This window comes from Aedes albopictus, chromosome 2 (genome assembly GCF_035046485.1).
Source record: "Aedes albopictus strain Foshan chromosome 2, AalbF5, whole genome shotgun sequence".
NCBI lineage: Eukaryota > Metazoa > Arthropoda > Insecta > Diptera > Culicidae > Aedes > Aedes albopictus.
The window spans coordinates 67,119,879-67,137,758 of record NC_085137.1 but is presented as its reverse complement, the minus strand read 5'-3'; the positions used below and the strand labels follow the sequence as shown (position 1 = coordinate 67,137,758).

Genomic DNA, 17,880 nt, shown 5'->3' with positions numbered 1-17,880 from the left:
TAACTGAAGCGGTTTTCGTAAAACATCAATAAAAACCCATTTCTCAAAATTCACCATAACTTTCCACATACTTAATATGCACATTTTCATGAAGTTTTCAATGTATTGGAATCTTATACTATTCTACTAAAGGTAAAGCTTAATAGTTGGTCAGTAATGATGCACCAAGCAGTCTCCGGCTTGATATAGTAAGTTGCCCTATTTTCATAGAAATTATGAAAAAATGTTCATTTAAGTCCTGTGCTGCAATAACATCACGGATTGGGCTAAAAATTCGACCAGAGTAGTAGAATATTGCTCTCTGAATGATACAGAAGAAAAATTTACTTATAATTGCATTTTTCATCATAAATTTAATCCATAAAGATGGCCATATTAAAAAATTTCATACTTTTTGGTCCATTGATGCAGATTTTCGACTCTAGCGAATCTTGTTATTATTTTTTTTTCAGCAAAGTTGGTCCTATGTTATTATACACCTTATTTGATAATAATCGGATGCAAAATTTCCATTTCCAACATTATTGTTATGCAAAATTTGCATTGGGTTGCATTGTTATTTGTAAGAACCTTCAAAGAACGAAACCGTTTTGATTACTGTGTCTGCAATAGCGCACAATAACCAAACCAGCAATGCTATTAAGAAGCAGTTTTCTGCATTTAAAACCACATTATTCCCACTTTCGACTGGATGCATAAAAAAATTGATTATTTAATATATTCATGCCCTTTTTGCTTTACCATTGAATTTTATTGAAAAAATCGAATCTTACTTGAGACATTAATATCTCAACACTTAATTTTCCGATTGAGTTTAAATTTTGCCAGAATGTTTATTACTCATGCTGCTGCAGCATGGCACATACTTTTCAGGTATTTGAAACGATATACCATGTGTGAACAGTAATTTTATACAGGTTTTCTATTTTCAGCAATCGAAAAATTCACCTTATTTTACAAATGGCCGATTTTGTATAAAATAAAACTATTTTTATTCGATTCAAAAATGATCACTATAATGACAGATGATGTACTGAATAACGAAGCAAGGGTGGTTAAATTTGAACTACGCGTCTTCTTTTTATAGCCTTGTAAAGTTGTCCGTTTTATAAATTGAACAGTCCTTAGATCCCCGATGGACGATGCTTTGTTTGTAATTAATTAGGGTAACGGTTGAATTTTGGACCCCTAGAGGACATTAGTTTGAATTTAAGTGAAAATCAAACATATTCAGACGGTATTTACACGTAATGATGATGTTGGTATGTTTGTAAAAGCCTCCATTGACCGTTAAAAATACCCACAAGGTCATTTCTGACTGAAAATTTGATGAAAATAACTGATTTTTGAAGCATCAGTTTTCACTGTTTTGGACACCCCAATATATTTTGGACCCTGTTCAGTATATATTTTGGACACCCAGTGTTTAAACTCGTTTGAAACTATTTTGGAAGAATTTGCCGCTTGAATATGCTGGATCACATCCCATTTACTTGATTGACAAAGGCTGATTAGACGAACTTTGCGAATTTAATGCGCTAGAATGATAAACGTTTTTGTTTACATCTGCAAGTTTCCTCAGCACCGCAATCTCTTTTTGTAAACATGAGGCGACACTCGCGCGGATGACGAGATTGGTAAAAAATAATTTCAGGGTAAATAAGGATATTTCCAGTTAGGAAATGATTGCTGCCCGTGCAGAGCAATCTTATTTAGCGAATGATTCTAAAAATGTCCGTCATCTCATCATTAAATCGGTGTAAGTTGTGATAATACGACCCAGGGGGTCCAAAATATATGGGGGTCCAAATTATATTGGTTACCCTATATCATACAATGGCTTCCTATCAGCTTGCATTCAAATGTTTCAAATTTTAGATGATGATTTGAAAATTTAAGAATGTATCACAATCCCCTATACTTTAGATCACATTTTCATAATAATTACAATCGGATATGTATTCATTGCATGACAATCTTTGAGGAAAACAGCTCGTTACTTGAAGGAGTCAAAGAAATAGGACAGATCGGCGAAGTACTAGATTTGTAGTAATGAGCTGAATTTTAGTATGGTGAGAAGGTTAATTCTCCGTTTATGCAATAAAATGGTGCAAAAAGCGTGGGTATTATGGTTCCTTGCCTAATTTGATGCTGTTTGAGCAAAAGTTTGGGCAGCAGTGTTATTGTTTTCTCCATTTCTTGCAACATAAACAACACAGCTACCCAAAGTTTTGCTCAAACAGCATCAAATTAGGCAAGGAACCATAATACCCACGCTTTTTGCACCATTTCATTGCAGAAACGGAGAATTGACCTTCTCACCATACTAAAATTCAGCTCATTACTACAAATCTAGTACTACACCAAACGTGCCCCATTGAAGCTAGAGTACATATATAAAAGATGCTGATGCAGTTTGGCCTTGAATACAGATGATAGAAAATTGGTGAGTCTGAGCACCTGCTTTTTTTTAAGTAATATTATGCAGAGATGGAAACACTCTCATCGTGAATCAACTCGCGAGTGTAAAAGCAACAAACGGTTTACACACGGTGCCGAGAGTAAGCCGTGTGTGAGTTTATTCGCACCCGCTTGCTTCACGAGTATGAAGCAAAACAAAAACAAAAACACTCATGAATTTTTATTAGCGAAGAACAAGTGGAGATGCGGGAATAGGACAGATAGGTGAAGTACTAGATTTGTAGTAATGAGCTGAATTTTAGTATGGTGAGAAGGTCAATTCTCCGATTCTGCAATGAAATGGTGCAAAAAGCGTGGGTATTATGATTCCTTGCCTAATTTGATGCTGTTTGAGCAAAACTTTGGGCAACAGTGTTGTTGTTTTCTCAATTTCTTGCAACATAAACAACATAGTTATCCAAAGTTTTGCTCAAACAGCATCAAATTAGGCAAGGAATCATAATACCTAAGCTTTTTTCACCATTTCTTTGCAGAAACGGAGAATTGACCTTCTCACCATACAAAAATTCAGCTCATTACTACAAATCTAGTACTACACCGAACGTGCCCCATTGCATTTTAGTGCGATTTTAATAGCAAAACAAGCAGTTATCCATCAAATAGTAGTATTCTGTGCTTTATTGTTCCTGAAAAGTTAATCTGTCGGCCGTGTAAATTCGTTTTTTCACAAAATTGTAAAATGTTCAGAGCTGCTTCGCGAATCAATCACGAGTGCGACCAGCTTCGTTAGCTCGCGAGTGAAGGAAGTGCGAATATATTCTGGCTTCTGTTGTTCACGAGTAGGATAGCATTGCGTTTGTGTCTACTCAGCTGCATTTCTCACTGTTTTCCATCACTGGGCCATTATGTAGCGTGAAACATCTGAAAGAATTCCAGAATGAATTTCTGAGATATGTAATTTCAGCAGGATCTGCAGAAGTTCCATACGGAACTCTTGGAGGAAACCAAAAAGATTTCCTAGAATAATCCTTGAAAGAGCTCCTGAATAATTCTTGGAAGCAGTTTCTGAAATAACTCCCTAATAATTTCCCGGAAGAATCCCGACAAGAACTCCCACAGGAATCCGGGAAGAAGTTTCCGAAGGAATCCACAAAGGAGTTCGTGAAGAAATCCCGGAAGCAATTATTGATAGAATCCCAGAGGAAATTCCCGGAATTTTCAGAGCAGTTCCAGAAGTTGTAATTGACAGAATCCCGAAAGGAGCTCCTGGAAGTATGCCGGAGTAGTTGGAAGAATACTGAAAGAAGTTCTTGTAGGATTCCTGGAAGGATCTTAGAAACAATTCCTGAAGAAATCCCAGCAAAAACTCCGAGAGGTATCTCGCATCTCGCAAATGGAATTTTGGAAAGAATCTTGGAAGGAATTCTCGAGAGAACTCCTGGAGGAATCCTGGTTAAAACCCCTTGAAATCCCATAAGAAATTTCTGAATAAATCCCGAAAGGAGTTTCTGGAGGAATCTTTTAAGAATCTCAGAAAGAATTCCAGAGGAAACTTCTTAAGGAACCCCGGAAACGGTCTTAGATGGAGCGCTCTGAGAATAAAATCCTAGAGTTATCCTAAAATAAATTTGTAAAAAATCTACGAAAGAAATTCCCGGAGTATTCTCAGGAAAAATTACTGGGGTAATCCTAGAAGAAATTCCTGGAGGAATCTCGGAATCAACTTCTACAGAAATTTCGGAAGGGATTTGGCGGAATTTAGGAAGGAGTTTCTTAAAAAATCCCAGAATAATTCTCTGGAACAAGCTTGGGAGTACTTCCTGGAAGTTGACCATCAAGAGCTCTTTAAGGAATCCCCAACAGAACCTCTTTAGGAATCTCAGGGTAAACTCCTGGAAAAAGCCCATAAGGAACTTCAGAAGGAAAAAAAAACCCAGAAGAATCTCATCAACTCCCTGGGAATCCCACAAGAAGCTTATCTTAGTAATCGCGGCATGCAGTGCCTTCATAGGGAAACATTTCGTTGATTCTCAACAGGTGGCATGATTGAATTCAAGTTGTGGGTTTGCACGAGTTCAGAAGTGTATTATATTAGAATTTGCTGGTGGAATTCCTCCAGGACTTTCTTCTGGGAATCTTCCGGATTTTTTTTTCAAAAAAACCTTCTGAGATTCCCCTAGGAAATTCTTTCTGGGATGTGATTCTCCAGGAGTTCCTTCTGGGTTTCTCGGAGAGCTCATTCTTCGAGGGGTTTGGTTAAGACTACTTCAGAAGTTCCTTATTGAATTCATCCTGAGGTTTTTTTCTGAGAATTTGAAACAGGATTCCTCCTAATGCTTTTAATTTCGTTATTTCTCCAGGAGTTCCTTCTGACATCCCTGCAGAGATTCCTTCCCGAATTTCTCCAGTAATTTCTTCAGAGATTCCTCCAGGAGTTATTCTTCCATGAATTCCACCCAAGATTTCTCCAGGATTTCCTTCTAGCGTTTCTCCAGAATTATTTATAATATTTATAATATTTTTAATATTATTTATGGATTTTTCAATGGAATCCCTCCTGGGATTACATTACAGAGTATTCCCGGAGTTGTTATAGCTGGATAGTTTTAAGCTATGTGTATTTTAAGTTGAAGCTAATTCTAAACTTCATCTCTAGAAGCTCCTACTGTGATTCTAGCAGAGGTTTATTCAGGATTCATTCAGAATTGCTCCTGAAGAGGTTTTATCTTGGACTCCTCCAGGTTCTTCTTCTTCTTATTTATGGCTCTACGTACCCACTGGGACTTGGCCTGCCTCCCTTCAACTTAGTGTTCTTTGAGCACTTCCACAGTTATTAATTGAAGGGCTTTCTTTGCCTGCCATTGCATGAATTTGTATATTGTGAGGCAAGGAAAATGATACACTATGCCCAGGGAATCGAGAAAAATTTCCCGACCGGAACGGGAATCGAAGCCCTAACCATTAGGCTAACTGGAGACCCCGGGGGGGGGGGTTTCTTAAAAAACTTCTCAGGGGATTTCTTCAAAAATTCTTTTGGGTTTTTTTCTGAGACTAATTCAGGTACTTTTAGAATTTTTTTTCTGGCCTTCCCAGAAGCAATTCCGCTAAAATGTAAAATAAAACTTTTAAAGGAATTTCAGAAGGGATTCTAAAAGAATTCCTTACAAAACTGCTGCAGGAATTCCTTGAGAAACTGTTGGAGACTGGTTGGAAAGATTCCTCAAGGTGTTCCTGTAGAAGTATCATAAGGAACTCTTGCGAGATTTGGATCGTCTGAGAGTATTCCAGAGAGATCTTCTATAGAAATTCCAGCTGGATCTGCGGGAATTTCAGAAACAACTCCATAATGAATCGTAGGAGGAGATCCTGGAAGGATTCCAGACGAAACTACTGGACGAACCTCAGCCCGGAAGCAATATCTGAAAGAATACTGGAAGGAATTCTTGAATTTACATCTGGAATAATCTCGGAAGAAACCTTGGTGGAAATTCCTGGTCGGTTCTCACAAGAAAATCGTGGAGGAAACTCCTACAGGATACCATAAATAAATTTTTGGAAACTTATTAAACACTCTTGGAATAAATTTCTGGAGATAACAAGGTAGACATTCCTGTAGAAATCCCAAGTATTCTTGGGAGAACCCAAGAAGGAATTCATGTAGAAATCTTGAAATAAACTTCTAGAGAATTTCGGAAGTAATCTATAGAGGAATAAGGAATTCTTAGAGACATCCCAGAAGGTATCTCTGGAAGGAGTTACTAGAGATTTCTCGGAGAGAACCCCTAGAGGAATGCCAGATGGAACATATTTTGGACTATCAGAGGAAACTCCCGGAAGATGTTTCTGGAGGAATCCCAGAAAAATATTCTGGGGGAATCTCAGAGGAAATTCCTAAAGGTTTCTCAAAAGAAGTTCCAAAAGAAAACTCACCACCAAGCCCCGGATGGATTATCTGGTGGACCTTTGAAATGAATACATTAATAAATCCTTGAAGGAATTCCTGAAGAAATGACTGGAGTAATCTCGAAAGAAATCCTGGAGAAAATTGCTGGTAAGATCTCAGAAGAAAACCCTGGAGGAAACTCCTACAGGAAACCCAGAAAGAGATTTTTTAAAAACCAGCCCTTTCACAGGAAAAAAAATCTGGAGGAAACAAGGAACAAATTTCTGCATGAAAGTATTCCTGAAAGAATCAAAGAAGGAATTCCTGCAGAAATAATGGAATAAATTTCTAGAGAATTTCGGAAGGAATTCATAGAGGAGTGAGGAATTCCTGGAGGCATCCACGAAGGTATCTCTGGAGGGAGCTACTAGAGAAATCTCGGAGAGATTCCCTATAGAGGAATCCCAGATGGAACGTGTTTTTGAATCTCAGAAGAAACTCCAAAAAGATATTCCTAGAGGAATCTCAGAAAGATTTCGTGGAGAAATCATAGAAGATATTCCAAAAAGATCCTCAGAAAAAATTCTTAAAGCAATCTCACCAGCAAGCCCAGGATGGAATTTCTGGAGGAATCTGAATACCTGAGTTAATCTTGCGAGGAAGTTTTTGTAAGTTCTGGAGTAATCTTGGAAGAAATCCTGGTGAAAATTCCTGATAAGATCTCAGTATAAAACTCTGAAGGAAATTTTTACAGGAAACCCAGAATGAAATCTCTAGCGTGCGCAGCTTTTTCTCACTCACTCTCGTAAACAAACACGATAAAGAAACAGATGACAGAGGGGGCTTTTTGCCACCTCTTTTATCTCGCTCTTTCTTGCGTTTGAGAAAGAGAACGCGCTGTGCACGCAAGTGAATGAAATCCGTAAAGAGCTTATGAAAGTGCTTCTGGAATCAATTTCTGGAGAAAACAAGGAAGATATTCTTCCAGGAATCCCAACTATTCCGGAGATAATCAAAGAAAATCCTGTAGAACAATTGAAATTTATTTCTGGAGGGAATTTCGGACGGAATTCATAGAGGAATAAGAAATTCCTGAAGACATCCCCTAAGGCATTGCTGGAAAGAGTTACTAGAGAAATCCCAAGAAACAATCCAGATGGAACATGTTTTGTTTAATTTGTAGGGGAATCTTAAAAGTTATTCCTGAAGGATTCTCAGAAGAAGGTCCCAAAGAAATCTCGCAAGCAAGTCATTAGTTAGCATATTCTTCAAAGCACGCGATTGAAGCACATTTTGTATTCTAACAATCTACTTATGGAAAGCCGGAGAAGTCTGAATCGGAAACAACGAGGCCTCATAACGCCACAGTCTTGGAAAAGTTTTGCATTGCAAAGTTACTAGAGGAATTTAATTGCTTTGCTTAATAAATATTGAGTTATTCTGTTTCAGATTTCTGATGATATTTTTGAAACATTTGTCTACGACACAAAAAAATAGCATCTTGGGTCGACCTTTCTAGGATCGATGGCGGACCTTTGTGACGAAATTCTATGCAATTCCGGACACATGTCTATTGCGATGGTTGAACCTGCTGAAACCTTTGCAGATTTCTGGTGAAATGTACGGTGGATCGCTTGTAATCTATGTAGTGAACTCCTACAGAGACTTGTGGAGATTAAATCAAGCTCAGAATCCACAATGGAAGAACTTTATATGACTTCAGATCAGATCTCTTACAGGATCGTTTGTGAAATTGTCGCAAGCGCTTTTCAGGCACATGGCAACAATTGATCCTATGGTTGAAAGCCACAATAAAAATACAATATAAACTAACCCAGGAACGAATCAAGGATGTCTACATCAACCCGCCGAAAGTTTACGACATGAATATCGAGTGACAATTGCTTCGTCAGGAATCCTTTGAGGAGATCCTCTGCAATCCAGCAAGAATTCGTTCATCAAGGATAATAAGGCGCTGTCCATTAAGTACGTACTCATTTTTGGCCATCCCAGACCTCTCCCCTCCCCTTCCATAGACTTTTGTTCATACAAAAAAAAAAAATGAAAATTTGAATGGAGCGAAGACTTCGGCCAGAAGCCCCCCTCCCCCCTCACAGTCTACGTAGTTTATGGACAGGCCCTAACAATAAATTGACAAACCCGACTTAGATTTTGCAAATGAACCGAATGGAGCTCTCCCAAGTAACAAAACTAATTTTATAATGCTTTTGAAGTATTCTTCAACACCTGTTCTTCAAAACCATGCATAAACCAAATTGCTCTGCAAAACGACATCAACTCAACCATAAACCCGCCATAAGACCAAAGAGGCCCATCCTAAGATGCTCTTGGAGAGTTGTTTTTAAATTTCTCTTAAAACTTGTTGTACTTCCCAAGTTGTCCTTAAGGCGAATTGCTCTCTCCTTGTAGAATTCTTCAAGTGCACGATAAAACGATAATAAATTTGTCGGTGTTGTTGCTGATGCAGCTTTTATGTCGACACGGTGAATTAAATTGAAATTAAAATCACAATGAAAATGACACATTAGTGTAAACGAGATTAATTTATTACACAAATTGGAAATATTTTCGTGGTGTAACAAGGATGCCAAATGCCAAGCAAAATTCATCGTATATATGTTGCAAGATACTTCCAAAAATTGCAACGCGCTTCCATTATAATGCACAAATAAAATATTTAAAAATATTATTCTTGGTCATGCGAACATTGCTCATGAGTTTTCTCAACATGGCTTCCATTGAAATCTAGGCCGGCGGTCGGTCCATCATCGATGGTTTTAATCAGCATCACCATAAAATCGTCTTAAATTTCTTTCAACTCATGCCAGAGCTGAAAGCATAACTCAAGAATACTAGGATTTATAACGTTCTCAATGCAGCCTGATTGGCCTCCATCAAGAACGTCTTAAATTTATTTCATCTTAAGCAAGGGTAAGAAGTATTACTCAAGAATACTCAGGTTTATAACGTTCTTGATGTGGGTTTATGCAAACTCCGCCGAGAACGTCATAAATCATGTACGCCAAATTGTAAACAAACAATAAATTATCGCACCGCGGTGGATTTTGTGAATCTCGTCCGATGAATTTAATCATCAGCCTGGTACCGTTGCCAACCAAGCAGACCTTTTTCGATAACCGGCCTTGATGCGGTGCAGTGGCTCATTCCTCCGGTCAGCATTTCCAACAGGTAAGTAGTTGTTGATTTTGAAGATCGATGATTGGAACCCGGATTGCACGGGAATCGACGTCCTGAATGACCATAACCACCTCATTTCGGATGCTGCAACCGGGGGATGCTGCAACCGGAGGGTAGGTGTTCTTGATTGGCAGCAATAATGGAACGATGAGAATCAAAATCTGATGCTTGAGTTTTTTCTTGTATTTTTCATGTATCAAACTGTTATTATGCGAGAACAGTTACTCTTGATCAAGAACGGATGATTGAAGATAACTACAAGAACCTTATAAAACTGAAAATAAGTTCAACAGTTCTTGTTGTGTTTATGGTTTTATGAACTGAACCTCAAGTATTCTTTGAGGTGTTTTTAAAACCACATATTGACGAAGAATAGTTGTGCTCAGCTGAAACTCCGATAAGATCAACTAGAATATGCAATGTTCCGATAAAACTTTCATAAAAACAAATAAAACCAAATTGAATTAATATTGTTACTTGGGCTGAACTCTAATCCTAAAAGTTTCCTATGATCTTATTAGGTACTCTGCATCGATTTTTGAAGAAAACCTCGATGAGTTTATACAGGTATTCGCCAAAGATTGAGCCCACACTGCTTAGATCAGTTGGAGTATCATTAATCATCACGTTCTGTAACAGAGTTGATTTGTCTCGAGGGTATTGGCCTTTGCATAAAGAGAGGCATGATTCCCGTCTAGGGAAACGTGGTTTCTGGTCATATATATATATATATCCAAAACTCGAATTATCTTATCGGTACTGGTCTACATGTAAGACCAGGGGGCTCATCACAGCAGTATATGTCATTGACACAAAATTATTAAAAAAAAGTCCCAACCTAAGGCGATTATGGCCACTACGAGGTCAAGTTATTTCCCACCTCTGGATGTAGTAGCTGTAAATCTCATAGGCTCAAGTCGATGAAGTTTATTGTTTTACACTTGAACCAAACGGTCACTGATAGGCTTGCCGTCTTTTTATTAGATACTATTTAATAGATGGGTGTAACTGTTCTCCTCGTTCCCAATACAAATCGCGCTGAATGACATGCCCATTGTAAAGGGATGATAAGTTTTATGGTTTTATGGTGGACAAGTATTCCTACATACATGACTCAGTTGAAGGCTTATTCAAGTACGCTGGGGGAAATGGGTTATTGGATTAGCGAATAAGTTTACAACCTCTCCGGATTCCGAAACGTTTTTTTTTTTTTTTTGCAATTCCATTGAACAATTCAAACTACACATTATTCGAATTCAATTATCGTGCAAACAGTTGCGAACTGTTGTTGGCGGGAATGTTCCGGTTATTGTTTTGTCGCTCGATAATCGAGTGACACTTGAAGAACTTTTTTTTTACGCCAGATTGTTGCTTCAATTGGAATCTCTACACAAAAACTCGCAAGTGCAACGTTACAACGAGAACGACATTCAGGGTACGGAAAAAACCAAATTGAGTTTTGTATTTCTCTGTTGCGCATTGTTGGGAGAGTGTAGTTGGGATCTGCGTGTGTCTGCCCGGGTGTGTGTGTTTGTGTGCGTGCTTGTAAATAAGTGGGATTGTTTTTACCGGGCGCTTTTCCAGGTACGGCCAAATGTTTTCCATTGTTGCCGCCGCCGGACCGCGTTGAACTGGTTGTGGTCGTCGTTGCGTTAAGACTTTGCAAGACCGGCTGGGAAGCGGAATGTAAGCTATGTTGCTGTTGGTGGTGATCGTCAACTGGAAGATACAGATGGCAGGGATATTCACACATGTTTAGGAATGGAAAGCTGTTAGAAGCGATACGGTTAGCTGGCGGTTAAAATGCATCATTTTTTTGGACGAAAAATTGTTTTAATAAGGTCGAACGTTTGACGATTTGTAAATGGAACAGTTAATCTAAGCTTCTACTGGGTGAGATTGAAAATGGACCACATTGAATATTAATGTTTGTTATGAACGACTGTGAACTATTGATTGAAACTACAATTCTGGCATGTTATAATATGAGAACACATTGAACCCAAACAATTATTTCCAAAAAATCCCGCAATGAGTGTTAGGTGGATTCATCTGACGTTTATGATTTCCAACGGACATGTTAAACGATATTAAATTACTTTCAAATGTACCACCATCATGAACTCTGCGTTTTCCTCCCATCGCAAAGGAAAATATTTCCACAGCACATTTCGCCGAACGATTTTCACTCCAGACGCGTTTGATTAATCATTACAGTTTCTATTGAGGGTAATGAAGCTGATCCGGCTGCTAGTCAGCCATACCAGAAGTAAAAGTTTTCCTTCAATCATAACTTAATTTGTTCGATACACCGACTGGTAATGTGCTTGGATAAAACTGCGTAGGTGAAGTTTATGGCGCTAAGCATTTTTATTTGGATGTGAGCAATAGTAGCTAAACATTGATTTTGTTGTTCATTTTTTAATGATTCGGATGGGCTTTAAGGTCAGATAATCCTTAAAGTGCCCAGCAAAAGTTTGATAATGATTGTTCAGAACTTAAGTTTATAACGTGATTTCTAGAATAATTCTTTTAATTATTAAACAATTTAAGACATCTGACCTACTGAGTCTTTGAGTTTTTATGCTTGATAACATATTGGATGGAACTAAAAAAAAAGATAGTGAAGTATCTTTTTAAATTGCTACAGTTGAATACATCTGACCGTAATGTGAAACCCCACCACAATGCAATGGGAGCTGAAGATACCATTCATGCTGTGCTAAAGCTTTCAGTTCACAGCGGGGGAGTCATCTTCTGCGGAAAACCAACCGTTGTTGTAGGTGGGCAGTGTTGATCGTCAGTACATTTGTAATGTTTTGATACTTCATACAAAATCATCAATGCTCAACTTTGAAAGAATAAAGCTGAACCATTCTAAAACTGAGTCAGCTGAAATTTTAAAACAAACAATTTGTGAAAATAAGGTAAGTGATAATAAGGTAAAACCTCAGACAAACAGTTTTCATTTTTAACGGATAATTCAAATATTCTTTAGTTCGCAAATCCCTAACTCACGGCGCTCGCATCGTTTTCGCTCCAGTTTGACGTTTGTCCACTACTGCCATCTATTCAGCGAGTTTGCGAATTACAGCGTGATTAGCATTGGGCGATTATGTTTTCGTGACGATAGTTTTAATCGCATTTTGTTCCAAGTGATACGTCTGTTTGTCTGTGGTAAAACGTTTTGACCTAAATGAAAAACAATCACATGTTTTGACTACATGAAAGTCCTACAGATTTCGTTAGACATCAATCCGCAATTTTGTGGGGATACTTTCGGAACATCTTATTATTTTTTGAAATATAAATGTAGCAAATGTACTGACCATCACTGTATTTGTATTGGGTGCTCCATTTCACCGTGAACTGACTCCTCCGGGCTGTTTATCAATCTCCTCTGACAGTGTTAATTTATTGCAAAGGTTGAATAAAACATAAAACACATGATGATTCCCATGAGCACACGGTGTTGAATGCGATATGGTGGATGCGAGAGCTTGAACGATGATGGGTCAGATGGCTGCTACATATTTTGTGATGTGCATATAGTAGGATGCAGCTTTATTATGGGTGCCTTTTGGAATGATAATGATATTTGTTTTCGAATTCTACATTGACGTGATAGACGTGGCTTAGCTACGACAGATTGCGGTTAAGGATGAACGTGTTTGTCAGTAACATTACTGGTTTGTCATCGTGTTACAATCTTTATCAGAACCAAGATCAGAACAGAAATAGAAAAATGCCGAACGTTTATAAGAATGTGTGGAATCAAGTCAAATACAGCAATAACATTCAATTGAAACCAAATGGTTGGCTGTCGAGCAGTGGTTCTCAACCGCAAATCTAAAAAAATTGCAACAGAATGGGTTCTCGTGAAAAACATAACATTCTTCAGTAGTTCACTACAATGTAAGAACTATGGAATATAACTACTGTAACTATAACTTTCATAACTGAATTTCTATAATTATGTTGATAGCACTTTAACTTTAAGTAGAGACCCCAAGGTCAAGATAGTGATGATGAAAGTTTCAAATTAAGGAAACTTGTTGCGTATGAGTCTTAGATCTTAAAAACCTTAACCTTCTTATGGTAATCTTTTCTAATGAACTCAAACGGTTCTGTTAGAATGTATAAGAATCTTCAGGAGCTCAAACCGAATTCTAGAAAACTTTTGAGTATTTAAGGCATTCTCTTCGCGAAGCTGGGACATTCCGATCAAAGTGGACGAAACCCTTCGGTTGAAAACCACTGCTCGCAGAGGTGCAAACCGTTTATGACACTTGGCGGCGAAGTACAGCGAGGAGAGAAATAGAAATCGAAAGGAACACTGACATATAGAGAAGATGTTTTTATTTATAAATGAGAGCATATCGGGGGTGGTAACCTCTTGATGATAACGGTATGGTCGTCGTCGTCGTGGCGGTGGTTGTTATTGTAGCAACTGTTGCCGCTGCCACCGTCGTCGTCATGAATGATGACGATGCCATTGCTGACGGTGCTGGTACTGTGATGGAACTAGATGCACCGGCATGGAACCATGTGGTAACTCCAACGCTCGAACCGGTGGCATAACCTGGAGCTGAACTGGTGCCACCACCGCCGCCGTGGGACGGTGTTGGCGATATGTCACCTACAACAACGGGTAGAAAGAAACGTATGGAGAGGGCGGGGGGAAGAGTGGGGTCCGAGGGAAACGGTTTTTTTGTTATGAACTTGTTCGAATGAATTAGACAGAGGACGGATCGTCCTGTCGTCGAGCGAGATTATGTTATTTACAGGTCGAGATTTATGTAGAGCTAGTCGTTTCCGGGTGGTCTGACCGGTAATTGCATTGATTGGAACAGATTGGGACCATTGAGTCGATAGTTTATAAAATATTGTACTCGTTGATTAGATTCGTGTGCTTCGTTATTTCGAGCAACTGAGCGTTTCAATCGATTGAAATTGATTGCAGTTTTGATTAACATGATTCCATGAATGGAATACCCCTATTTGAAGTATAACATTGATTGCAGTACAATAACTCCTCGACTTAGGATGCACTTGATGATCGTACTTGATGATTACGTACTCGACGACTCGTTACCGACATGGTAATTACTTGGATACATCTAATTCATTCATTCTTTCAACTGACACATACATTTTCTAAAAGAACACAGAAAACGTGTTTTTCACTTTTCCGGCTGTAGCACTGACTCAAGTGTTTATTTCCTACATTTCGAATACTGCTCGATTCTTTACATTTCCAGGAATCGATAAGGGCCAAAACTGAAGATAATTTATCGCTCTGTCTAGAAAAATAGAAATAACACATTATTTGTGTTATCCCAGATTGATCACTAGAAAATAAATCGTACTTATTTCTGTCAAACTTTTTTTTTTACTATACAGGTGACTTACTCACGGACATACAGCTAAGTTTGATAGTAGCCTCTCAAATACCTCAAATTGATTTAGTCTATGCATGAATCTACTATGTATTAGAAACCGTGCGTCTCCATATACATATTTAGTTGGCTCTTATAATAAAAGGATGAAAGACTATTGGTCGAATGACAGCCTGTCTTCAAAAAAGCATCACCTGAAATGGAATACATCTGACAATTCCAGCCAACTGTCAAAAATCAACGAAACATATAAAAAAATATGGTTGCTAGTAGTAGCTTTGCTCAAGGCAAAACTCATCAACTCCTGATAGTTTCTGCAAAAACGAAAAACATTTTCTACCAGGAAAAAAATTAAGACATATCTTAATCCATGCTCTACAACATCTAGGATGCAGATCTTTCCATTCGGCCCTCTGCACCACCATGGGTGCTCAGGGCTGACACATAGTAAGTAACTACGAGAAAAATGCTGGAAATCCCTATGAAATAAATTGCGTGTAGAACTCAATGCGAAATACCAAAAGCCCATGCCAAAATTCCAAAAAGCAACTTTGGAAAAGAAGCCGATTATTTTTTTTTGAAGAAAGTCTGGGATAAATCCTGAAAAAAAAAAACTCTGAGAGATAACTCTGAGAAAGAAGAAGAAAATGCCCGGGAGAAACTTCGATAGAAATCTCAAGTAAATTTGCAACAGTTCCCGGGAGAAACTCACGGAAATGTTTTAAAGACATTACAGAAGGAACTTCGGAATGCCAGGAGAAACTACTGCAGAAAATTCGTAAAAAACTCCTGAAGAAGTGCTTGGAGGAATTTTAGTAGAGATCCTATGAATATAGCCTGTAGAAATTCTGGGATAAATTCCGCGAAGAACTCCTGCGACATTCCGAGAGGCACACCAGAAGTCATCGCGTAAAATCATTCATGAGGAATGTCGGGACTATGGGATGTTTTGAGAAAACTTCTGGAAGATATTCTAGAAGGAAATTCTGCAGTATTCTCGTGGAAAACTTCAGAAGGAATCGGTTGGATTTCAGGAACTCTGTAAGGTTCTTAAGGAGGAATCTCGGAAAGAATTTCTCGAATCTTGGAAAAATACCGATAGAATTCATGAAGTAATATTGAAAAAATGTTGAGAAAAATAAGAAAAAAGTGAGACATCCTGGAAGACATTCCAAGAGATACATATCTCTAAAGAAGTTCCAGAAAAAGCTCTGATGGTATTTCTGAAAAAAAAAGTCCTTGAAACGGAACTTCTGGATGGATTTTAACTTCCAAATTCATCCATGTCCACTTGAAAACGTCAACTAGTCAGAAACACCTTTTTGAACTAGGAGCATTTTTTTGGAATCTCTAAAAAAGTGTTATGATAAATTATTGTAAACATAAGAACGAGATGACGAAGTAATTCGTACATGAGTATCTTTCGAAACTATCAGATTTGAGTATCTTTCGAAACCAGCAAATTGCTGCGTAAATACTGATGGTATCGCTGGAGAAAATTCCAAGTAATTATCTTTTATAATTTAGAAGCATATTTTTAAATTCCACCTGCTGAAAAAATCCTGTGAAAAATTCTAGCATGAGTTGCTTAAATTCTCTTTGGTAATCTCAAGAGGAACTCCTTGAGTAAATACACAGAGAGCCTCCTGAACGAAACCCTAGGGGAATTTCTACTGACTTTTTAGATGAATCTTTCAGGATCCGGGATAGAAATCTTGGAAAATGTTTTCACTTACGTTTCTTTCTTAATTTCTGAAACTGTCAGATCTGTGTTTGGATCTCTTTTAATATATAGTTTTTTTTAATTTTTTTCTGGCATTTCCCTAGCAGTTCCTCTAGGATTTTCTTAACAAATTATTTCATGTATACTCCTCAGGAAATATTTTCTTAAGAGCGATTTACACAAATTAATCCAACAATTCCTTCGGAATAACTTGCAGGAAAACATTCACATTTGTTTTCAGTGATATCTCAGTTCTTTCAGGCATTACTGGAAAATTTCTCCAAATGTTGTTCCATGATTTTTTTTTTCAAAGATAATACCCTACACAAATTACTTTAGTATAATCTTCAAGAGATTTTATAACGATTTTTTCTCGTAACTACCTTCAAATTGGTCCAAGATTCTATTCTTTGTGTTCTATCTAACAAATTAATTCGGGTCATTGCTGCCCATGTTCGCATAGTCGACTGAGAATGTCAGTATGCACAAGCTTATATCTAATGGCTGTGCATAGTTTACCAATTTAATTCAATAGATTACAAGTTCTAACACTGAGTTAGATGTCAACGAGGAAGAAATCTTGAATTTCGTACTATTCATTTCAGAAGTGTCTATAAAGCTAGTGGCGCTTACGTCGATTATGCGAAAATGGGCAGTTTGGAAATCATATTTGAGACTTCTTCATTTATTTCCCTAGGAACTTTCCAAATGTTCTTCTTGAATTTTGATCCATGTTATTTTCAGAAGTTAAATATGATTATTTCCACCATATTATTTTTCAGTTTCAGAAAATTTTTAGTCCTATCTGTTCCGGCAAGATTTTAATCAATTTAATTTCATATTTTTATAATTCTTCAACTACTCCATAAATTGCTCGACGAGTTCTCACGCACAGAAAAAAATATGTTATTAAAATTCAGTGAGAAATCATGCACATAAAGGGAATGCTACACAGATCGAAAAAAGAGTGTAAAATTCTGTGACATATGATGCACATGATTGGAGCGTGGGATATCACAGAAGTTTACATGACATGTCATGTAAAAGTCATAAAATATCATGTAAACTTCCATTATATGTCATGTAATTCAGCATGACCCTGTGTGTTTACATGACATATAACACAAATTTACATGATATATCATGTAAACCATCATAACACTAAGTTTACATGACTAAAATGAAGTTTACATGACGTGTAAATCTCATTATTTTTATCTGTGTAGAGTTAGTGC

At 37.6% G+C, this 17,880-nt stretch overlaps 1 protein-coding gene across 30 annotated transcripts in view; it reads right to left on the bottom strand.

Moving 5' to 3' along the window:
• LOC109423877 (electroneutral sodium bicarbonate exchanger 1) overlaps positions 1 to 17,880 on the bottom strand; it is a 215,044-nt gene that overhangs the window by 35,842 nt on the left and 161,322 nt on the right. For 11 of the 30 annotated variants that reach the window (XR_009997409.1, XM_062849775.1, XM_062849771.1 and 8 more), the window contains 2 exons: positions 13,917 to 14,162; positions 11,093 to 11,242 (listed from right to left, as the gene is read on the bottom strand). The exons of 10 other annotated variants lie outside the window; for them this stretch is intronic. Coding sequence is in view for 19 of the 20 variants with exons in the window: in XM_062849775.1 (XP_062705759.1) it covers positions 11,093 to 11,242; positions 13,917 to 14,162 (396 nt within the window). In the remaining variant the exon portion in view is untranslated. The remainder of the gene's footprint in view (positions 1 to 11,092; positions 11,243 to 13,916; positions 14,163 to 17,880) is intronic. 9 more of the 30 variants (XM_062849779.1, XM_062849788.1, XM_062849782.1 and 6 more) reach the window with 2 other exon arrangements.